This window comes from Diadema antillarum, unplaced genomic scaffold, assembly GCF_040938485.1.
Source record: "Diadema antillarum isolate AM-2024a unplaced genomic scaffold, OU_Dant_1.0 seq00000693_RagTag, whole genome shotgun sequence".
NCBI classification, from domain to species: Eukaryota; Metazoa; Echinodermata; class Echinoidea; order Diadematoida; family Diadematidae; genus Diadema; species Diadema antillarum.
In genome coordinates this window covers 3074331-3100104 of record NW_027271598.1, presented here as the reverse complement: position 1 = coordinate 3100104, position 25774 = coordinate 3074331, and the positions used below count along the sequence as shown (strand labels likewise).

The 25774-nt window shown below is 40.6% G+C and overlaps 1 protein-coding gene across 1 annotated transcript in view; it reads right to left on the bottom strand.

Moving 5' to 3' along the window:
• The window catches only part of LOC139737462 (probable phosphorylase b kinase regulatory subunit alpha), a 61658-nt gene extending 36240 nt beyond the window's left edge, over positions 1-25418 (bottom strand). The window contains 16 exon segments of the mRNA XM_071648137.1: positions 3812-4232; positions 8262-8594; positions 9485-9640; positions 11106-11250; positions 12097-12206; positions 14316-14450; positions 15006-15192; positions 15895-16013; positions 16016-16112; positions 17056-17214; positions 18513-18653; positions 19163-19243; positions 19647-19729; positions 20140-20356; positions 21414-21572; positions 25317-25418. Coding sequence (XP_071504238.1) covers positions 3812-4232; positions 8262-8594; positions 9485-9640; positions 11106-11250; positions 12097-12206; positions 14316-14450; positions 15006-15192; positions 15895-16013; positions 16016-16112; positions 17056-17214; positions 18513-18653; positions 19163-19243; positions 19647-19729; positions 20140-20356; positions 21414-21572; positions 25317-25394 — 2621 coding nt within the window. The 5' untranslated portion in view covers positions 25395-25418.
• Between the last annotated feature and the right edge of the window lie 356 nt (positions 25419-25774).

Here is a 25774-nt window from a genome sequence, read left to right as displayed (position 1 = left end):
CACGCACCAGTCGACTGGGCAGTGTGCGAGCTTCACGCTTCGGTTAGCAGCAAGCAGCAAACTGACCAATGAGATCACTCTGGTCGTTGTTAGGGGCGGAACCTATCTGTGGCGCTCAATCCAAATTTTCGAACCAGTTTCTGCTTTGTTGAAACGCCAAAAAACATGGCTCAGAAAAACGCTATTTTTTGGTCTTTCCTTTGATCATTTTGCTTCAAAATTTCGACAGATGATAGAAGACATGTTAGACTCCAATAATATATCAAAATCAGAAAATCGTAAGTTTTGACCAATTTTAATGCTCTGACTTCAAACTCGATTTTCACGGCTTCGACCGTGCGCGACTTTAGGACCTTTTTGTTGTAGCTGGTCACATTATTATTTTTTTTAATGGATTTCCTCTTCAATAATTTCTGAACCTGCATCAGGAAACCCATACAAAATCACAGGTGTTCATATCATGTCAGGTCCCAAAATGACATCCTGGGCTAGCTTGGCTGGTTTTGGGTTTAAGACGTTTGCTTATAATACATAGAGTTACCCTTTCTCTACTTGAATACAAGGTTTAGAAGTATGCATTAAGTACAAGGTATAGAAGCATGCCTTAAGTATGAGGAGTGATTTAAGCAGTTCTTGTAGGCCCACATTGTCAAACACTTGCTTGAAAAATTGTCTCACCAGAAGGGGACAGGATAGAATGCAGGAGGCAAAAAAAAAAAAAAAAAAAATATTCAGTGGAATTGACAACATGAGTTAGTTTCTCACAGCACATTTGGAGACAGAGAGATGTAAAATACTATACAAATCATAATCTACTTATGACCACCGACACAAACTGGTTTAGTGGAATAAGGGAGAAGTTATATAAACAGGTCTTACATAGAGCCCTATCTGCAATTGTATACAGGGAGAACACAAACATGATTTGAGAAAATTTTACAGCAGATTGACTATCACTAAGAAAAAAAAAAGGGGGAAAAAAGAGGAGAAAAGTGTATAAAGGCACACATTGCAGTAGCACGTTTAATGCTTAGCAAGTGGTGAAAACTCAGCAAATTGCAGTGAAAGTAGCTGCAGTTGAATCCCATAACTTACAGATCTCAGATGTATGGCTTCTATCTATTTTTTTTTTTTTTTTTACATATCTCTACAGAAAATTCTAAGGAAAATCTCTACGAAAGAGACTTTAAAACTGTGGACATTATTCATATAATCTACACACAATGTTAGATCCTTATTCATTATTTACTGCTCATCATTATTACGTGAGTAGCCTTTCAGACAAAGTATCATTCAGAAAATTTAAGTAACCAGCATGTAGTGTTACAAGATACATGTAGTCTAGAATATGGCATTTTCATCAAAGTAGAAAAAAAAAAGACAGCAAATAAATCTTTGTATTTCTATCTTCTTGACCACTCTGAATCATGAATAATGAAAACCTGTAGAATGTTTAGCTTCTGTATCACACACTATCTAATCTCTTAAAACTTAATCTAAACCTGAATGCATCTAGATTTCAGAAGAAAATCCCCATAGTTTATGAGTTCAAAAAAGAAAGAATAAAAGAAATAAAAAAAAACACTACTATTGACCATATCCATTCTCCTGACATGGTCACATCATGGGCAAGTGGATAAAATCTGGCTGCCTAAATTTAAAAAAAAAAAATCCTGAAAACAGCAACAAACAAACAAAAATAAGGCCAAGAATTGCACGCTGCTCAATCTGTGTCTGTTATTAGTTCTTGATGCCACATTAAAAACCATCAACACTCTATTTGCTTTGCCAACTCTATTGTAATTGCATGTGCATTTTTACAGCATGAATTTTTGTAGTTGACTTGCCCTACGGTTAAAAACAGATTGCCCCAATCCAGCCGACAAGTGAATTTAAAGCGTCCTATCATCTTTCCTTGGGTGACAGACTTTGAAGAGGAGAAGAGTCAGATCAGCTGTATTACAAAATCTACTAGCTACAGCTCATTTGACAGGAAAATCACAGGACACGAGAAAGCACTATTGCTATGACAAATGTGCTACCGAAGAATACAGGGGTACCAGCAGGTATTATTAGTAATGACTCTCAAAGACTTTTGGCTGATTGAACCAATTCATATTTACCTGTTACAGGAAGTCGGCATGAGGTGTAGTTCACCCAAACGAAAGGGGCCAACATTAGACAATCATATGGTTAGACCAAGAGCCAATATTGGATAAAAACATCTTGATTAGAGCACGGCAAAGCACCTGTCTTGTTACAGATTTCGAAGTGAAGCCAATGAAACATCTCTCAAAAATATGACTGAATAGTGAGCAAGGGGCATTATATTCAAAATTACACACACCTCAATCAAGCTATACTAAACAATTTTTCAATAGTATCTAGATGCATTTATAAATTCCTTTGGACATTCTTCTGAGTTAACTTCACTGAGAATCAATTAATGGAACCAAAACTGGTGCTTTAAAAGAGCAACAAAAAGTGCACAAGGCTTTATAAGGGGCCAACTGTCCAAAGCAAGTAAGACCAACCCCCCCCCCCAAAAAAAAAAACCAACTATCAAAAATTAATGAAGTAAATACTACTATCATACAAAGGACTTGATCAGAGAGTCTAAAATACCCCGTATTTTATTGTGCTGAAATGTCTGTTGCAATGGTGATGATCAATATAAAACTAAAATAACAGAAACCATGGAGTGAAGCAGAAATACTAAAAGTTATTTGTAGTAAACGAACAGGCTCTCTGCTACTGTCTCATGCATGCTTGTCAGTGCCTACCGTTCCCGCTAACATGGATGGCTCTGTCTAAAAACCTTGGCTGACTGAATAAATAAGTGATGGTATGTGATGATGGGACGGAAATACCAGCTGCTAGTGGTGAAGAGTTTCTGACGGTCTGTGTGACTACAGAGCATGCTTTTCTGGAAGGGCAAGCATGTCAAATGCAAATCTCAGGAAAGAGTCATATTAATCACCAATCTACGTCCCAACGTTCTCCTGATTTTTTTTTTCCAACAATAGCATGGAAAGTACATGCATTGGAGAGGGCGAAAAAAATCCAAGAAGTTTTGCTTAAAATGTGTATCTGACAAGCATGAGCATGCTATCTTAAAATTTGATGAACTGATTATAAGTTTCCATGCATATTGCTCAAAATGTATGCTTGAAGAATGACATTTTCCAGTCCAAACAAACTTTTACTTTAAGAAGTGGATACCTCAAAGCTTACTATCAAAGGCAAATCCCCCATTTATAATGAAATGTCCTACATGTTAATAGTAGGATCGGTGCTTAATGACGACAAGCACTAGCATCAAAGAGATATAACTGCTAAATAGACCGGCAAAATTATTTTCTGCAACTTTCATCCATGTTTTCAATGCAATCGGAATGAGTTTTGGCATGAAACCTATTCACACAGCAACCCCCATAACGGCATGTCAGTTACCAAAGACAAAACTAGGTATTAAAGTCAGATCCATCTATCCCTTCACATGATCCAAAACAATGAAAATGATAAAATGAAAAGAAAAAAGAACCAAGTAACTAACAAATCAACCAATCAATGCACAGGTACTCTACAGGGCTCATACATGTGCTTGACTCAATAAAACCAGGAAATAACCCATGAGGCATGATGCAAAGACTGGAGTCCAAACATGTCGAGTCACTGATGAGCAAACAGCAGGCAAAACAGTTCAAGGGGATTTGTATTATAAGGAGGGTCAATTTGTAGGGGGGGGGGGGAATTTTTTTTTCTTTTTTTCATACCACTGCTGCTCATGTTATGGCGCTCTTGTGCCAACTTGGGGGAGGGAGAGCCAAACGCCTCGTCAGGGTCTTCCTCGATCACGTTACCTTCGAGGGCGTTCTGCCGCGGGATCCTCATCGGGGCGGATCGACCCCGCTGGCCGCCGCCCAAGGGGTCTTGGAGAGAGCGCTGGTGGTGGGTGGGGGACTCCACGTGTCGTATGGAAGGCATGTTAAAGTGAATGGAGGCCTTGCGCTTCAACAGGTGCATCTGAGGCCGAGTGTCTTCCACGGCACGGGCGGGGACAGAGTCGGGAGACGACGGATTGGGTATTTGAAGGAGGACAAGCAATGGACGAAAAGGAAAACAGGAAAATGGATGGCAAGTCGGGAAAGGACAGAGGAGTAGCAGTAGAGGATATGGATGATTGAAGAGGATCAAGAGCAGGACAGTTATGTAATGTAATAGACACAATGAATATCAGAGAGAGTGCTGACGGACAAACTTTACACTACATCAATAGTGATGGTGTAATGTCAGGATATACGCTGACATACTCAAGTAGAATTGGACGCGTAAGTAAATACATACATCAGGGCCCCATTTCATAAAACTTGTTATTGTTGACAAGTTGTTACAAGCTACTGAAATCCTTGCATTTGATTGGCTGAGAGCACATTTGTCATAGAAATGTGGCAGTTGTCACTGATAACAAGTTTTATGAAATGGGGCCCAGGTGTAAATCAGCTAAGTGTATGTGAAATCATTAGAAGTATCGAGAAGGTGCAGAAAGACAGGAAGTACAGTAACTGGCAACATTGTGACGGTTATAAAAGGTAGTGGGGAAATAGGAGTAGCAACAATAAAAGAAGTAACTGGAGCAACAGGAGTAGCAACAGCAACGGCAGATGGTAGGGAACAACCTACAACTTTATATGGAAAGTTTTAGCCATATCATACAGAGCAGAAGCAGAGGATAAGTAGTGGTTGCTTAAATGTACGTATACAGGAGTGACTGAATCATCCCAGTGATTGCAAACAAAATAAAAAAAAAAAAACATCTTTCAGTCACAGTAACCAACTCTGACCAATTTAGAGTGGAAAACCAAGGGTCTAACTGCCTTGCTTTCCCAAGATAATATAATACATGCATTTTCCTCTTCATTAGTCAGTACAATCAAGAAACATGATCCATGAAATACAGAATGCCAACATGCTAAAGGGGAGTGAGGTGTTGTACACCATATTTGTGTGTGTGTGATGTGTGTGGAAATCAAGGTTAGATAAAGATTTAACATGTCATTCACAAACAACAACAACAACACACACATACACACAAATTCCACCTAGTCTCTATGAAAACTATCATAGCAATGTCACAAAAAAACTTAAATTTAGGGTTTGTATCCTTTCACCCTCTTAATTTATACATATATACATGTATATGTATGCAACAGAGAATATTTTGATAGGTTTTTTTTTTGTTTGTTGTTGGTTTTTTTTTTTTTTTGTAGCTTTGCAAAAATGAAGAGGACATTCTGTACAATGCACGTTTATTTGTCTGTTTCCTTCTAATCTAATTCCATTTGTATGACTTTTTTTTTTCACTAATGGATCCATGCACTACAATGCTGCATGCACATTAAAAGATTGAAATTTGTTCATTTGCTGATTATGAGGCAGGGATGCCAACCTTGTAAACAACACTGCAGTATTCTGAGGGCAGAAAATGAGTATACATTTGGTGGAAAAACAGCATTTTGACCTTTTCTGCAATAGACATTTATGTAGTTCCGGTATTACAATTTGGAAAAAACAAGATTTTCCATTGAAAAAAAAACAACAACAACAACTGCAGTATATTTGGAAAAAAATGAAAAATAAACAAAAACCTGAAGAAAAAAATACTGCAAAAAATTAAAAGTTGGCATCTCTGATGATGTGACTGTGCAGGCTCTAGCACTTGCTTTCTTTGCAATGAGTGCATCACACAAGTGAATAGAAACTCAGCGTCTTACCAGAGGAGGAAATTATAGAAAAGCCTGGTACAGAGGCTAAGCTCCCATAGACAAGACGACAACAAAAAGACAGGTCATAACACAACAGACAAAGAAGTGAGTGCAAACATCAAAATATTGACAAATTATACCCAAAATGCATAATTACCAAGTCAACAATCCCAATCATGTTTAGCACTCATAAACATCATTATCACATAAAGTGGACTGTGATACACAAACTATCTAGAGTGCACATCTGTCTAAATGTATGAAAATTTGTAATAAGAAATAAATGCACTCATGCTGCATCTTGCATTATAATTTAGGGTGTGGAGAGATTAAAGGGGTGGTACAGTACTGGTGGAGATAAGAATTGGGCTTTTAACTTTTTGCGAGATACCAAGAAAACACTTATGATATAGTACAGAGCATACCATTTTAACCCTATTTTAACTGGGGGGGGGGGGGTCAAATTGACCCCCCCTCGACATTTCGCGCCACGATTCCGCAACGCGCCTCCATTTTGCAGCGCCGTGTCATTGCCTTTTTCCATTGAAGTCTCCCGTATATTTTGAGACCAAATTTGCGACGTCCGGGTACACCCTTCTGAGTTACGCAATGTTTTGCATATGCATGTCAACCTGAAAACAGCTCAAATTCATGATTTCGTGTGCAAATCCAATGCAAATTGTGTTTTTTTGTTTAATTGATATAAATTAGATTATTTCAACTTTTAACCACTGAATTTATCAATTCTAATGTAGATAAGCTTGAAAAAGTGCATGCAACAAATTCTGGCAAAAAAAAAATAGAAAACAAAAGGTCGGAAAAACAACAAAATACATAAACTAACAAAACAATAAAAAACAAAAGAAACTGATTTTGATTGCGCTATTTTTTTACAAAAAAATTTTTTGATGTGTCTTGAGGAACTCTGACACAAAAATTTAGCAGTCCTTCAGTCTTTTTAATGGAGTTATAGGTGAAAATATGATTCATGCGTAAATTTGCATAATTAATCTATAAAAAAATATAAAATCAAATTTTTCTATTGTATGACCATATAATCTTGTAGTTGACATCTGGCTCTATGTGCAGGCAAAATTTTGCGGCGATTGCGCGATCAGCGGCCGAGATCTGAAGGAGGGGTCAAATTGACCCCCCAGTAAAAACTTGGTCTCAAATAGCCCAGTTAAAATAGGGTTAAGAGGAATTCAAAGTTTTTTTGATGAAAATCGGGTTTGGAATGACTGAATCATCCAAAAACAAAGTAAAACAAAGCGATCGTAATAAAGTGTGGGTCCCACACTTTATTAGAATCACTCTTTTTTGGATATCTCTGCCATTTCAAAACCAATTTTCATCAAATAAAAGTTGAATTCCTCATAGAATTACATGCTCTTTCATATTTCACAAGAGGTTACTCATTACATTATCTCACCAAAAAAATGTTAGAAACCTGAAATTAGGTCTCAACCAAAACTGTATGATCCCTTTAAGCATGCATTGGGGAACTACATGGAAAGAGAGAAAAAAAATGGCACCATTCACGTGGAGCCAAACAAATTTCTTACACAGCAGCCACATGTACCTTAAGCCTTTACTACATGCTTTTGAGCTGGATAATCCTTCTTAGCTGGCTTCAAAGTCGTATTTGACTGACATGGGTAGCATCTGCTCATTTGTGATTTCTTTTTAAAACTAAATATCATAAGTTAACATATAAATGAAGAAGCTACCACGCCACAACTATAAACAGCTGGGCAAAAGAGTTACATGTAGATGCAACAATTGAATACCCTAAGCCATTGTGTGCCTCCCTGAACAAAATTTACAGCATAACATAGATCCTACACACCTTCACACAATGCAGTCATATATAAACTAAAATTGTACATATACTTTCATGTCGCTTAGGAAAATGTCTACAAACAAGCTGCAGGTACATAATATACTTACACAGCAGTTACTTGCATGGCTAAATGCTATCTACTTTCGGCAGTAAAAGAGTCAATGACATTCCATTATTCTGAGTTATAAAAAAGTCATTCCTCTTGGCAGAAAAAAAACACATAGGTTTTGAGGACTTTTTTTATCATATAAATGATGCCATTTGGTCCATGATGAACCATTTTTGATGCCATTTGCACCTCAAAGAGAATGGGGTGATCCTTCATTTTGAATGGGTCATCCCGGAAAAAAAAATACTCATGAAATTTGATACTTTCAATTGTGTCAAGAGCTGAATAAAAGAAAAACTTTTATAAGCAGTCATAAATGAGAATAAAGAAACATTCACAAACATTTCATTCCTCATTGACAAACCATGTGACTATCTTGCAGTGAACACAGAATATATATTTAAAAAACAAACAAACAGAAAATGAAAATAAATATGTGGAAAAGAAGGTCTTCCTACATTAAGGGAAAAATTACCTTTAAGTGGATTACCTCTGGCTGCCGTCATTTTGGATAGTCATGCATGCAACATCGATTTTCATGAACATTTAAATAGCTTTAATGCCTTCTTTGATTGTAGCTGACAGGTGAGAGGTGAAAACTCTCTGGGAAAAAATATATTACCTTGGTGTGCTGAGCTGTCCTCAATATGGATGGAGCGCGTCCTCTGAATGCTGCCGTGGAAGGAAGAGCGCCGCTTGACGCCGTGCTCCGACTTTGCCCCAGCCTGGGGGCCCCTGATGTCAATCGGCGTGGACGTCACCAGGGCCACGTCTAAGTCCTGGTCGTGGTGGTGGGGTGGGTGGTGATGTACAGCGCCTCGCAGGCTGGGCTCAGATACATGGTTGGACGGTTCCAGGAACTGGGAAATCTCTAGGCCTTGTGTGTACACAGAGGAGAAATGGTGGAATGTTCATCACTGTCAATCTCAACATCAATATTTTTACTTTATATATACCTCAACCAGCATCCAGTAAGTGTTATTACCCATGTATACTGTAGACATCAATATTTTTGCACAACTTATTATTTTTTTTCAAGTTCTTGAATTCGCACTGTGTGATCGATGCACGCGATTCAATAAGTTCAAAATTTGCAAAGACAATCACAAAGATATCTTTGCAGGTTTTAGAATTTGGCTAGCCAAAATTAGCACGAAATATGCGAAAATTAATGTCCCACAAACATTTCAATGTTTACAGTATTATCATCCTTTCATAGTAACTGAATTGACTTTACTTGCTAATATTACTTCTACAGTATAATGTTCTGACATTAAAAGGACCACACTACACATACATTGTTGCAAAGTCACTGAGACATGACTTCTGAACGTGAAGAAGTGCAGTGGACATTTAAATGTTCATGTTATTTGCCCAATTCACATGAGACATTTAAACATAATGCTGTGAGAGACAGGAAATTGGCAGAGTGCACATTTTTTGATATACTATTGGTGCGTTTCACCCGTCAAGACGGACCGGCTTCGTCCAAACATGCAATAAGACTACTGTAAAATGAGGAATGTTCACGTGCATTTTAATTTCGCAAATTTCGTGAGCGCCAAGATTCTTGAAATTAAAATGCACACAAAAGTTCTTGTCTAAACTGTATGCATTGAATGCCAATGGCAATTCATAAAAATTTCATGCCGCGAAAAAGGCCGTGGCTCCAATTCGCGAAAATTTCATGCCGCGAATATATCATGTTTTACAGCATTGCTACAAAGCGCATCTCAGCGGTCCCAATTCATCCCGCCTCCAATTTACCTGGATGGTGGCTGCTCTCGAGGTAGCTCAGTTTCTCCACACACGACGTGCTGATGAGGTCCGAAAGGTTCCTCATCTGAACCTGGACCCCGTTCACATAGCCTGACTGGAACTTCCTGAAGAGGTTCAGCATGGAGGTGTGCAGCTCATCCTCCTCTGGTCATTCCAATCATGATTAGAAAAATTACAGAGCAAGGTATATGAGAATGATCCCCTCAGGACAGCACTACAAATGAAAGTCATCATTATCCCCAAGTGTGGGTTTTATTCAGAAGAAACAGGTGCAATATTTAATGTTGTGGATGTATCTTTTTGCTATTGGGTGTCAAGATTTCTGTGTTATTTATACAATGAATTAATGAAATGTGTGGGACTTTTTTATCATCTTTTGTGTTTCATTTTGAAATGTGTGCTCTACAGTATGTCCCCCCAAAAATTACAATCAATTTTCGCATTGATAACTTTCAAAATAATTGAACAATCTAAATGCTATTTCGGGGAATGAAACTAGAACTTCTTACCTACACTTTGCAGAAAACCCCATTCAATTTGTTTAAGTGGTCACAGAGAAATGTGGATTGTTGTTAAGCATGTCATGGGCCTGTTCCTTCCAAGTTTAGTACTTGATGCTCTTGGAACTGTGAACACAATGGACAAAACTTGGAGGGAAGGGATTCCCGACATGCTCTACAAAGATCCTTATTTCTCTTTGACCACTGAAGCAAATCGGATGGGTTTTTTTTTTGGTAAGATGTGGGTAATAAGTTATATTTTCATACCCTTTGTATTTGGATTGATTCACTATTTTTAAAGTTATTGTTGCGGACGGTCCCATTGTAATTTTTTGGGGGGACATACGGTATATATGTGTAATTATGTATGCCACTTGATTCATGAAGAGTTTCCATTTTATGGACAATAAATAAATGAAATGAAATAAAATGAAGGCTCCAAATGCTTTTAAATGCATACAGATTACACTGCTTGATTTGATGTGTGAAGCATACACCAGTGACAATGCCTGATATGAGTTGCATCCCATTCCTGGTAGGAAAAATCACAGACTGTAAAGCTATCAATCATGGACAGAGTCAAATATAGAGCAGGACGGTTTACACACCGACAGAAACACACAACGGCACAAACACGAAACAAACATAAGCACAATCACACACACACAAACTCTCTCTTATACTCCAACTTACAAAATTATATAACTAGATACATCAACAATTACATGTATGTACAATGGACTCCATTTATAATGAAGTCCTCGGGACTGGCAATTTTCTTTCGTTATATCGAAATTTCGCTATAACCGAACAAATAAACAACAAAGAACAAAGAGCGGATGATTTTGCGGCCTGAATTTTACTTCCTTCTTTTTTTTTTAACTTCCTTTTACTTACTTACCGGAATTTCGTTACTACGGGAGTGCACTGTATGTAGTTTACTAACACACATTTGAACCCAAACAGTACTGATACTGACACCGTAACAGTACCGATACAGTACCGATACTGACACCGTAACAGTACCAGTACAGTACCGATACTGACACCATAAATCTTCCAGTGTTGAAAGTGACATGATACCTATCAAAACTGTTGAGACTATTTACCCATCATGCTTGGCCTGACTTCAATGCAGATGGTGGGTCGGCCTAGCTCCCGCCAGTTGTACCTCAGGTAGGAGACATCATTCATGGAGATGCTTGCCAGGAGGCTGTTGTCCAGGGCAAGGTAGAACTGGTGGTGGTCCATGAACTAGAGCGTCAGCAGAGAAAGGCGAAACAGGTCAGCTCAACAAATGATTAAATACTGGTGATAATCACTGGTTTTAAGCCTGAATACACATCCTTACATTTTTATTGACACAGTGATGCACATTTAGTTTTGTGACTGGTCCCTTGCAAAGAAAAGTGAAAAGGGGGGGGGGGGGAACTAAAACAAAATTGAAGACAATGATACTGGCCTGGCTGGTGCTGAAAAGACCAGCCCACACATTTTTATCAATTTTATCAAAGCTCATGAACGGATAACTTTTGTGACTATATGGATATGATTGAAAGTCATTAAAATGATGACTTTGTGAAGAAAAGATGTGCAACTCTCATGCCATATTGCAAACGAGGTTTGCTCATGTTTCTAACAATCCACAAGAACTTCAACAGACTTAATCTCAAAGAATGAAGAGCAATCAAAGTAATAAAATAAATATTTTGCTTCTTGAAATATGGGAACAAGTACTGTCTGTTGCATACATTTGATAGGAGTCATTCGCATAGACATAAGCAGTCATGTCCATCAAAAGCAAAACATAAATGACACATGATATTGATCTATGCAATGACAAAAATAATACCAAGAACTTGCAGTGCCTTTCCTACATTGTAGTAGTGCCAATAATATATGAAGACACATCATTGTCCTAGCTTTATAGAATAGGGATCATATCTACAGATATATAACCCAACACTTAAGTCATCACAGAATCATCCCACTTTTCTTCCTTGTGTCCCGTGGTGAAGAGCAACTTTGCGGATTGGATGTCTTGGTACAAACATGGGTGTCAAGTTTCAGTATAAGGGATCCACTTGGGGCTTGGATTACCTGGGGCAGGAAGGCCAATACCGTCCCGTGCAGTGCGTAGAGTTTGCTGGTACTCAGCAGCCCCACTTCCTTGTTGACGTTCCCAGTCAGACCAAGCTTTTCATTGTGACCTTCAGAAAATAAATGTGTAATAGTTTCTACGGAGAATAGATTCCCAGGGGTTTCATGAAACATCCATGTCTCAATTACGTCACTTCAAAGAATCTCAGCAGAGCTCAAAAGAGCATGTTAGCTCTTTATGTGTCATGGTGTAAACCTGTTGTGTGCCACATTATTTTGAGAGAGCAATGTAGTCTTGCTTTGGGAAGACATTCTGTTTTTCAAATCTGTGTAACTTTAAATAGATTTGCGTTACCTTGGACATGCAATGAGAAAAGTTGTTGAGAAAATGCCAAGCTCTGCTTTGATGTGAAAATTAACAAAGCTATGTCTGCTCTTCTTTCAATTGACCAGTAACAACATTAATGTAAAGATACTTTTGCACACAAAACAATGAGAGAACTGATGGCACACTGCTTGATAGTCAATCACCACGTTAAAAAATTGCAAGCTACATGTGACAAGAATGGATGCGGCATAAAGACTTTCACTGCACTGTGGCATTTGGCGATTTATCATGTTTGGGCAGGTTTGTGCATTTGAGCAGAATATGCGAACTTGGCGCGGCGTCAACTAAGTTGGTCGTGCAAACATGGCACATAAAGAGCTAAATAGCAGCAAAGGTAGAAGCAAAATAAGTGACCAAATGCTAGCATCTGTTGAGAACCAGGTGGTATGAGGGCTACCGTAATTTGTAGCTCACCATACTTTGAATATACTGGGACAGGCCTGGGTGCATCAAAGTGGCAATATGATGAGTGTAAAACCACAATATCCACTCACTCTTTTGATAAAGAATTTGTCAATATTTATATTTGAATGGGATACCAGGAAATATTGCACGAGTTAGAGCCAATATTGCACGAATCGAAGATGAGTGCAATATTAACCCTAACGAGTGCAATATTCCCTGGTATTCCATGAATCAAGGCCATCCAATATAATCATTATCATCTATACCAGGGCTCCACACTAACTTTTATTTTTGGTGGCCCAAAGGGAAACATCTGACCTTTTTTGGTGGCCCAATCAGGCCATCAAATTCTTCATTTCTGAAATTTTGGTGGCCCAACATGCGTTTTTGGTGGCCCCGGGCCACCGGGCCACTTTTAGTGTCGAGCCCTGTCTATACAATCAGTAGAGCAAGCATAAACTGCACAAAATTACCGAGCTTCTACTCGTCTTTGAAGTTGACACGGCAGTCGGCAGTCACTGAAAAGGAGAAGCCCCTAAAACTGCATATGAAACAAGCAACTAGCAAGATGTTTGCGCACTTGTGAATTGTAACAAAATGACGCGCACTAGTAGCAAGCGTTTGAGCATTCAGCAAGCGCTCGCGCAACAGGCGAGACAGAATTAAATATGGTATGATCTTGAACGGCAAGTAACAATGGCAGCCTATGAGGAATTAATACGTTGGCCTATGCGTTTCGTTCAATATGCTCTGATATTGAACGGTAAAAATTGAGCGGACAACAATACACGTTTTTAATGCGCTGCTAAAACGTCCTACATAGATGATAATCTTTGATATGTATTCACACATGGCAAACCAGTTTACAATTAGACATAACATTATGTGATGCTCTGGGCATCAACTTGGTAGAAACCCTAAAGACAACACAACACAGCATTGCAAAGTAGCAGCTTTATTTCAAATTCATGTGATAGAGAAAATGAATAGAGAAACTAAACAAATGTGATATTGAGGTTGAGAGACAACATTTCCTATAAAAATGAGACCAAATCTTGCTTTAAGTGTATTGAATGATAAAATAATGAAAAGCCCATTTATCTGATCCCTTGATTCCAAATTGTATTTATTGTTGTTGTTGTTAAGATTATATGCTCCCGCAACAAACTAATGTAATCTTGTTTACCTTTCAAAGGTCCACACAATCTAATCAGCAAGAATAGAAGAATTCACAATCACAGTATGATGAGCTCTTCAAATAAAACTTTAGAAAAAATCTCTGAATGAAAACTTTCATGCTGCGAATTTGCATAGCCTTTAGATACCAAGCTGTCAAAACTTTTCATACAACTACTGAAACTTTTATCAAAAAAAGAGCCATGTTTCAACTACATTATCTAATTTCAACCTCTCATATAAGATTTACCCATAAGTCTTGATATGCTGGATAGCGCCCTCGCTGGTCGGATCTGGAGAGGGGCAACCTCTGCCACAGTCTGAATCTGGAAGCCATGCTCTCGCATCTTGTCCAGGATGTAGTTGTCTTGAGCCAGCAAGGCAACTGGAAAAAATTTGAATAGCATGGCAGAGTAAAGCAAATATTCACTAACTGGGGGGGGGGGGGGGGGGGGGGTTGCTTGACGTGTAATGCGCACAGGGTGTGATAACTCAAGTGGCTGTACCTGCTACATAAATTTGAAAATTGTATGTGCATACACATGAATACTGATAACATGAGGTAAATTCAATTGTTCATTCCACCAACATTTTCCCCCTCGATAATGTTTTGATTACTGTTTTGATTTTTGTTTTTGAGACCTTTGCTTTTGACTTCAATCATAGGCAATGAAGTTGAATTAAGTTAACTTTGATGCTCTATTCACATCCTAAAAGAATTGAGAGATCTTGCAACTTTGCAACTTTGTTTATCAATGTATAATCTGTGGGCTCTGCATTTAGCACATTGCTAGCGAACTCCACAAGGTAAACACCATACAGCCACATGTCCTTCGTAACAGCAATGTCAGAATATCATAACCTCTGTGGACTTCATCAGCATATGTGCTGCAGTGGGGCAGTTTCAACTGTACAATGTCCAATCCAAGCCCAGACCCACCTTGCACAACGAGGTCTGGCTTCTGCTCCGTGGAGAGCCTCCTGTTGAGGGGGTCAATCTCTCCGGGGGCTATGAATCCCTCCCTAAGGAGGGAGCCCAGGATGTAGAGGGACTGTCCCCACAGCTGGGGGATTTTCCCTCCGGGAAGCCGGTCTTGACTGTGGGGGTTCTTGTACTCCAGTTCCACCTGATGTTGGAAGGACACAAGGGGGGACATGTGGACGTATACTTTCTGAAATTGACAAACACTTACTATCAGACTGCAGATGCTACTTTTTCAAAATCTTAATGTTGCCATTAAACTCATGACACAAAATCAGAGGTTACCCATAGCTTCCTTCTATCTGAAGTGGAGGTGTTGTGGCCGAGTGGATAAGAGCGCACGTCTCTGAATCACATGAGCGTGATTTAGGTTTGTGGGTTCAAGCCCCACGCAGCCCAACATGTTTGCCTTTCAGCAAGGCACTTAATCCATATTGCTGCTCTCCGCCAAGGAGTATAAATGGGTACCCGGTAGGATATGAGAATGTTTATGTTGGTTGATCAGCATATGCGCGCCTGTAAAATAGCAACTGTCTGGAATGCTCCCCAGGGAGTAGAGAGTGTGAGCACCTTCAGTGCTGGTGGAAAATAACGTATCCAGAGACCGGGGTAATGATACTAGTATTTATGCGCTTTGAGCACTCTACTGAGTGGAATCCCACATACGTTTACCGCTCTGATTCATTATAGGCATGTGTGAAAGAATAATCAATATCCATCTTCGGGAGTTATCACTGCAACATACACTTATAAATACAGCTTCCTAGGTCTTTTGCACAAGACTTAGCTATTGGTCAGTGCTACAGTACAAAGAGTTTCTATTGTGCATGCCCCAGAGTACACAAACCTTGTCTGAGGGCACGTAGTAGAGTTCAGGCACAATCTTAGTTCCATCGCTATTCCGGACCATGATTTCCTCCAGGGCCTCTGCGTACTCATCTGCCTGCTCCTTGCACCCCCGAAAGACCCGTCCATCACCAGGTAGGTCCAGAAGAGGGGCCACTCACACTCTATGTTCTCAAAGATCTTCAGCTCGGCCGGCTCGTAGTATAACCTGTTGGGATCCTGGAGAAAGAATGCATCAAGACGATAAGCCAACTACAGATGCCACATGTAACATGCACTGCAACAATGATTAGTTCTTCTTATGAAAGGCTGATGTGATGGTGATCTCACTACAAATGAACAGCAGGAAGAAGCACCTTGTTGGGAACATGATAAGAATGTAGACACAAGCACACAATAGTAGAAGTCATTTCATGCATATATACCATTGCCTTGTACAGGGATAAAAGTGCAGGGAGCAACACTGGTATATCAAAAATTCAGCAGAGCACTGTCTTTAGGAAACATGAATCACATACCATGTGGGCAGCCATACACCACAAGCAGATACTATCCCACCAAGCTGCACATCCAAATGAGACAACGCCTATCGAAGCACCAAAGACTGGTATTACCAGAACCCATATTCAAACACCTTAACCTAATGACGACTAGTCCCAAGTATACTTGGGCAGGTGTCTATGGGAATTTAGACTTACAGCAAAATCAGCTCATCCTCAATGGATTAAAGATAGATGTATGACCTTTGAAGATGGCATCTGACTGATACTAACATTTTGACAAACAATCAATTCTTTTGTAAGCACGTTCTGCAGCAAGTAAACATGATACAAAAGCTGTCTTCCAAATATCATTACTATGGCAGTACAAGCATGCACATAAAACCTAGAAACAGCATCTGATGTCTTTTTTATTTAAATGATGCGAGTGATCAACTTGACTTTCAAAACTGAGTCATTCACCTATGTGCACAGCAATTCTTGCATGCAAATCAATCTAAATCTAAACATGGAGTCAGTATTGCTTTACAAAGACATCTTAGGTGCTGTGCTTATACATCCTATAGCAGTGACTTAGCACTAATTTCTGGGCCAAAATGGAGCACTTGATTTGCCACACTCTTTTAGTTTTGTCATTGTCTTGAAAATGTTGCACACTGTACCTCCTTTGCGGTCTTGTGCCCATCCCTCAGAAACCTCTTGCACCCGTATCGTCCCTGCAGTTTGTCTACTATCTGCTGCCGTGTCAGGCTCACGATGGATTCGTCGTCCACTGCGAAGGCAGGGTAACTAATGATGCTCAGCAGACCTGCATCAATTTCCTATGAGTTATATTACACAAACAAGACTTCATGAGACAAAATTATCAGTAGGTACGAAATGATTACAGTGACTTTTGTACACTGGAACTGGCCATTAACTTGGTGGTACTGTCATGAAAGGAAAGCGCTGTCAATTCTGGATTCTTTGTTTTCTTTATTTACGCACAGACTGTATCAGAGACGATTGTACCTAATCTTCTGGCTCAACAGAGTAATACCAAATGTGGCTATCGAGTATTAAGTAAGTACCAGATTTATATGAAGACTTTAAAGACACTCAGTCGTGGCGAGTGGTTTGTGCGGCACGGAGACGAACGCAACACGCTGCCTCCCCCATTCTGTATCAAATGTAGTGACCCCCGAATGAGAATAGCGCTGGCTCAATGGGTCAGCGAAAATACGGTAGGCTACAAGAGAGCTCCCTGTGCTTATCTCCTAACCCAAAATGGCCGTCCCAGCGAGCCACGAGAGCTTCCGAATGGACGCACACTCTCAGTGCGCATGCGCATGAAGAGAGGCCAAAAGAGCCACGCGTTTTCTGGCCTCTCTCCTCCAATCACCGCAGCTCGCGGTGACAATATTTGTGTATGATGCGTACTCACACACACACACACACACACACACGCTGCAGCGTCTTCTGGCCTCTCTCCTCCAATCACCGCAGCTCGCGGTGACAGTGTTTGTGTATGATGCGTACACACACACGCACACATACACACTTGTCTCAGTGGTAGCATTGTCCCACACGTTTATGGATATAGCACCGATCTGGTATTGCGCAATTGCATGCACAAACTTCGGTCGTTCGGAGTTTACGTACCATTAGGGATGGCGATCGGCTGCCTTTAAATAGATAACAAAAGTTGACTACAGGGAGAGAATCACAAATGGGCAAACAAGCAAAACTGTGATGATCTGTTTCTACTAAGTAATGGAATCAGTCACTTAACCCGTTGAGGACGAGTCCCGAGTATACTCGGGCAGGTGTCTATGGAAAATGCGTGTTGTAGCAAAATCAAACCGTCCTCAACGGGTTAACAATACATATAATAATACCACACTGTAAGCCAGCACACATGTAACTGGCACTCCAATGCAAAGTAGAAAACATGAACTTGGCACATAAAGGGCTAATCTCAATAATACTATCGATGCTATGTGAAAACCATCTGATAATGCTGTCTGGCTGGCGATAATCACAATTGTATGCATATTGTCTTGCTAGGCTTTTTCCAAATCAAAACAAACAAAAAGCAAATGCCTTCCTCCACAACACATTTTCTGGATTTCCTCTTTACCTTTGAGCTAGATTCTCTGGGCAGCATTGAGTGTAAGATGGCTTGGCACTGGGCAATCTTGTCTGAGTGAACATGGATCATCGATCTGGGGCCGCCTCTTGCTCCAAACAGATCTAGGTCATTGATGGCCTCCATTGCAGCCTAAAATTAACACACAGGATTTAGACACAGACTAGCTTACTGGAACCTTGAAAAAGCAGAGACAAACTGCAAATCTCCACAGCAGAAAGTCTGTGAAAATACCCAACTTGTGACAAGGATGAAATGCATGTGATGAATCAAAGTATCCGCTGAATTCCAAACCAGTGAGAAAAATATGGCATCCTTGGAATTAATGGGAAACACCTGGCAGAGGAAACTTTATCATAATACCTCTGTCATTTGTTCAAACCTGTTCTTATGCTCTCGAAACACTTCTAAAATCATGCTGTTCTAGAGCAGTTATTGCATGCACAATGAGTAAGTTAAAATCAATGTAATCGTGCCTCTTCAGTGACTCGTAACTTTCATGGCATCATTAGTGAGTTCTCCTCGGAACATAGACAACTTTAACAAAGATGTACAACTTGTTTTTCTGCATTGCGTATCATAATATCTTCATGGTCGAGACGCATCTGTCTTTCAAGGTAATGCTCTATCTATTCTAGTACCTTGGCCATGCCAATGGAAGTTGAGTTAAGCTCCGGCAAGCCTTGGTTGGTCTTGTCACCCCTCTCCCAGATTCCATAATCCTGTGGATGCGAAAGAGAAAACTGATATAAATTTCACAAACCATACCTACACACTATGTAGGAATGTGAACATAGTCTATCTTTAATAGTGTAAACAAACTAATGTATTTCACATGTACCATGTAAACCATGGTCTTGACATCATGACTACAGTTATCTGTATAGTTTTAAACATGTGTAGAGTGTTTGCCAAACAATACAAACAAATATATATTCCTTCTGGTCAGAGATCTAAAACCACTTGACCCTCAGACTTGAGGTATCAGAACCCCAACCCCACCCTAAGACAAACTTTGTGAACCATGAATGCTTATCAACTTGGCAGCAGCATACATGGTACACTGTTGATTAAAACAGTAATGACTTGCAATGAATATTGCAGCTAATGACAGACAGTACTTACCCCAATGCGATATGCCTCCTCAATATAAAAGATGAGATTCTGTACAAACGCAACCTCATCCAATGTAAAGATTATTTGCAAACCTGCGATAACAGGAGAAGAATGGTACAAGAAAGAACACATGGTGGTAATACATGAATATCCTTTCTTTCACTTGAGCTTTCTCTGTAGCTTCATAAATCTTCTTTATGAAGTACAAACAATGTTAAATGACACTGGCATGGACATTGGGTGTGATTTTCAACAAGATGCAATAACTTCACATCTGACAAGATCTTACTCATGTGTCTTTAGCCTTCTATGCCACTTCTTTTTTAACCTAAAATCAATTTCCTCAAGTACTTTTATCTCTGAAAATGTTTATAAAATTATGAGTCTCGAAAACAGACATCTAGACATACATTGTACAAACAGACACACAGACAGACAGACAGACAGACAGACAGACAGACACACACACACACACACACACAAAGGCATGAAAGATAAAAACCTGAGACAGTCATCTGTGAGAGCATGAGGAGGTAGAGGGAGGTAGCATCAATCTGGAGGTGGCCCCACTCGGTGTCTTTGACGCATGGGTCGCCCGTCTCACTGTCGTACTTGGCGTGCAGGGAGTCCAGGCGGCTCTGGGAGAGCTTGAAGGCCTCCACCTTGGCTACCTGCTTCATCATGCTGGTTAGGAGGCCCCGCATTAGCTTTACCACTTGCTGCCATGGCAACAGGAGCAAAGGTACGTTAATGATGCCATTGTAAGCGAGAAAAAAAGAAAGTAATCACTTTTCACACAAATTCACATACAGTATAAAATTACTAGGGTACACAATCCTATGTTGTGTAAATTTCTTCTTTATGTCTGTTATGTACCAGGAACTGTCTGTCGAGTACAATGAATGAAATCTAACGTTAAATGACAACATTCCTTGCACATAAGTCTACAGCATTGGAAGAAATAATGCTTATAATTGTACACCTGTATCAGGGGTGTGAGAGTACTTGCAGAAAAAGAAAGTCTGAAAAGAATCTGAAACTTACGGGGGAAAAGTCTGAAATACCTTAAACTATAAATATTTCAGTGCATCTGAACTGCAAAAAAAAATCTGAAAATGGGTTATTTGGGGAAGAGCAAATAAGTCTGAAATCAGATTAAATCTGATCTCTCACAGCCCTGCTGTATACTGTATACGCTGTTATTTTTGCGTACAGATATTTTCGCGAATGATGAGGTCAAAGACATTTTCGCGAGATGTTGTTTTCGTGAATCGACGCCGACGCTTACGTTAATGCTCTATTAAAAAAGCGCACGGAGACATTTTCGTGTGTTGTTAAATTCGCGATCCAACTGTGATTCGCGAAATTCACGAAAATTAAACCCTCGCGAAAAAAACAGTATTGGTACTCTCTCTTCACTTTGAGTAAATTTGGTGGAAGAAAAAGAATCCTTCTCTCAAGCTAGAATATCAAGAATACCAACTCTTCTGTTACCTGACAAGGAGATTCTCCATTATCACAATTAAACAATGTTAGTTATATCATTTCGACACCAAATCTAAGGAGAGCTCTAAATCATCCCATAAATACAGTAGAAATCCCATCAAACTGGTGACAAGGTACTCTACTCTAATACATTCCATATAATGTCCTTTAAATGCATCAATTTCTGTGTAAACAAAATGATCTTTTTCTGCTTTTGAATAGAACATCTATACACAATTTATCCACAGAAACAGATTAGATGCATCATTCAAGACTGAACTTTGACCTGACCTGCTCCAGCTCATAGGCCTTGGCTCTGTCCTCATCCAGATCAGCCTGCTTGCGGTAGGCCAGGGCCAGGCCCCAGACAGACATGATGCCGTACACATTGTCCCTCACCCAGGCGTGCTTCTGATCTGCAGTGGCTTGCAGCAGGCCTGTGATTGGATTCTGTATGGACAGAGTAAAAAAAATGACTTAATACACAAATTTATACATAAACAATTAGAGTAGAGCCAACTGCGACCAGCCCCAATGCTTTGCATTGGGGCTGCGCATTGTAGGATTTTGGAGCTGGGAAGGCCTAGTATCGCGGTTAAATTTCACCTTTAATACTACAAAATGCGTCAATTTGAATACTTCCCGATGTATTCCAATTATCGACAAGAGGATATGCGGAACGTAATAGTCTGCAGATAGTCCATTTCTGTCCAAATCAATGACTCTCCGCTGGTGTGGGCACCTTCACTCAAACCCTTTCGCTCGCCACTAGCTACACAACACGCAATGAAAGGGCCTTGTTCAAAGACTAAAATCATCATGACTCTCATGCGTATTCATCGCGATTCTCATGCGTATTCATTTCGCCAACGCGCAAAGTGCCACGCAAAGGTTGCATCGAAAGCCAAAGACTGAACGGGAGGGATGGAGATGAACTCTCAGAAAAACGTCTTTTCAAGACTACATGGTATCAATGCGATGGGGAAATTAACAAGTGAACGTATCGTATTAGTAAGGTAAGAAAGTACCGGTATGTATTCTATAAAAGTAAGCCTTGTGCTGGTAAAATACGAAACTTGTATTGGCGCGAAAATTTGTTTTTCTTTTTTAATGTACAGTGGCAGCACTCTTTTGACTCAGGGCGCTCCCACAGTATAACTGTGTACAAGGAGCGCCCCAGGATTATAGTAGAGCATGAGTTTTTGTTTGTTGTTTTTGTTGTTGGGGTGTATTTTTGGCAGCTCAACCAGATGCATACAGTACCGGTATGTAGCTGCTAGCATTTAACAAGAACCCATAATACACTTTTGTTTTTCAGACACACCTACAGTTTTAATCAAAACAAATAGATCATCATGGCAATGGAAAGTGGACATGTGTGTGTAACAAAAAATCACAGAGCGAACTTGCGACCATTTAGATTTTATATATCAGATGTGAGTCGGATGATCGATGAGAAATGACCTCATGAGCACTGCGGCCCAGTGCGGGGTGGGGAGGGAGCCTCTGGCTCTGCTCTTGAGTACCCCATAAGTGCCCATGTGAGGGGAAGAGTGGACAGAGCCCCCCTCATGAGCCGATTTCCTGGACTGACATGTACAATTTTTAGCCTGTGGTTGAATTTTGGATGGTGCTATGGATGGTCAAATTACGGGCGGCTTGCTTTAATTTACTGCATCTACACTAGTGCAGCAAGTGACTGTTCCTTGTGTCCAAATCCGTACTTTTAATGTTATAATTACAGTCCGGGAAACCTGCTCATGAGGACTGTCCCTCCTCATGAGGACCTCCCCCCCGCCTCATGAGGCCTCATGAGGCCCCCCGGGGAATGCCTCATGAGGCCCCCCATTCACTTCTTATTCATCTCACATCTGACGTATAAATTGTCGCAACTTTGCACGGTGATTTTTTGTTACACACACATGTCCACTATCCATGATGAAAAGAAGAAAAAATCCTGTCTGTTTTTTTTTTCAAAATTCGAGTTTTAATCAACCGATGCAGAGCGCCCATCAAAACACGGGCGCCAGCGCGTTCGCACAATGCAAGACTGCTGCACCTAGCGGCCTGATCCGACTAAATATTTTCGATGCTTTTTTCTGCGGCTCTCACCTCTCCGTGCACGAATCAGCCTCGTGAAGCTGAAGTCTGACATCTTTTTACACAAATTTGTAACGAGAAAAATTAAATCAGTACTAACCTGATCTTGTCCATATATTCCAAATTACTATTCCACACTGATAGAGTAGGTGGGTAGATGACATTCTCCAGTTTGTTAGCAAAATAATCACTTTGTAGGTATGACGAGTTCACTTTCTTCGTCAATTCCGCCCACGATTCCGCCGCCCGCTTACCGTTTGGGCGCTTTTTCTGGAATCATCCCGCGACGCGACGTACGTCGCATCACATCACGCATCCAGCACATACCAGTCTGGTATGTGCTGGATGCGTGATGTGATGCGACGTACGTCGCGTCGCGGGATGATTCCAGAAAAAGCGCCCAAACGGTAAGCGGGCGCTTTTTCTGGAATCATCCCGCGACGCGACGTACGTCGCATCACATCACGCATCCAGCACATACCAGACTGGTATGTGCTGGATGCGTGATGTGATGCGACGTACGTCGCGTCGCGGGATGATTCCAGAAAAAGCGCCCAAACGGTAAGCGGGCGGCGGAATCGTGGGCGGAATTGACGAAGAAAGTGAACTCGTCATACCTACAAAGTGATTATTTTGCTAACAAACTGGAGAATGTCATCTACCCACCTACTCTATCAGTGTGGAATAGTAATTTGGAATATATGGACAAGATCAGGTTAGTACTGATTTAATTTTTCTCGTTACGAATTTGTGTAAAAAGATGTCAGACTTCAGCTTCACGAGGCTGATTCGTGCGCGGAGAGGTGAGAGCCGCAGAAAAAAGCATCGAAAATATTTAGTCGGATCAGGCCGCTAGGTGCGGCAGTCTTGCATTGTGCGAACGCGCTGGCGCCCGTGTTTTGATGGGCGCTCTGCATCGGTTGATTAAAACTCGATTTTTGAAAAAAAAACAGACAGAATTTTTTCTTCTTTTCATCATGGATAGTGGACATGAGTAGGTAACAAAAAATCACCGTGCAAAGTTGCGACAATTTATACGTCAGATGTGAGATGAATAAGAAGTGAATGGGGGGCCTCATGAGGCGTTCCCCAGGGGGCCTCATGAGGCGGGGGGAGGTCCTCATGAGGGACAGTCCTCATGAGGAGGGACAGTCCTCATGAGCGGGTTTCCCGGACTGAATTATAAACACAGACAGACAAAACACACGTCACAAACAAACAAACAAACGCACGCCGATGAAAACATAACCTGCTTCATTGGCAGACAATTTCTACTGGTTACCTAGACAGCTCCAGCTAGCCTAGGTCCTATGGATCCCACAGCCTAACCACATAAACATTTTTACATCTAACGTTAGGCCTAGATCTACCCTTGACCGAAAGATCGGTCTGTATCTGTCCGTCGGGGAATGTTCCGCGGAGACTGCGTCTGGCGTCACGGATCCCCTCCGTATACGGAGGACAGCGTTAATGGCAAAATATAAAAGAGTCCTCCGGACAGACGGATCTTTCTGTCAGGCCTACCCAGGCTTCCAAATGTGACCGCAGCCGCAGGGCCAGAGCCTAACTGCGACAGCCGCCACACTGCATGCACACTGCGTGTGGCGGCTGCGCCGTGCTCCCATTTCTTTCAGATCTTCATGTTGAACAAACGGGTGCCTTTGCGGCGCTATATTTCCTTAATTTTTCTACAGAAACTACTAGGAATACTTACATGGGTCGATGAAATCTAAATGACTATCATCGGCGACTGTTTGAGGCATTTCATTGCTTGTGATGCACAAAATGATGTCTTATAAGCAGCTCACCGATGTTCACAGAATTCACAATCACTTGCACAAGCACACAGAATAGGGGAGCTATTCGTTATTCTCACATTAGCGAAACTGCGGGGAAGCCGCCAGGACCGCGCCTGGCGGCGCGGTCTCCGGGGCTAGGCCAGAGCCCAGAGGCACTAAAGAGCAGGGTTGACCTACATACTCTGTGTGTATGCACACCCATAATATCTCCACACGTAGCTCTTGCGAGATCTCGCGCCGGAGCTTGTCTGATACTATCGCATACATGTCATCAAAATGGGTATGAGATACCTACCTGATAGGCAAGAATAGTTTTTGATACCAAACGATAATAGTAGTCCAAACGGACACCAGAGTTACTTCTACTTCTCATGATGAGAAAGTTTCCTCGATGTGAGGGACGATTAAGGTGTTTACATTTTTCCCTGTAAAGCTTATGAAGGCTCGTTCACCAAAACTACCATAAGGTCAATATATTTCGTGCAAAACTTGCTACAAAACATTCAGATAGATCACAGATGATCTCAAAAAATAAGGTTGCAATTTTTTTTCTTAATAAAATATTGTTGAACTTTTATTCATATCTTTTGTGACTCATGTGTGAAAAAACGAGCAAGTAAAATTTTCTGTACGCCTGGGTCATTTGAAAAGTAGACCATAATTTTGATTACGATGAACATCTGTTGCCAATTTGAAAAGGCTACGGGGTGATATCTGTACAGGTGCAATTGGCGCATTTTGAAAACACTTTAA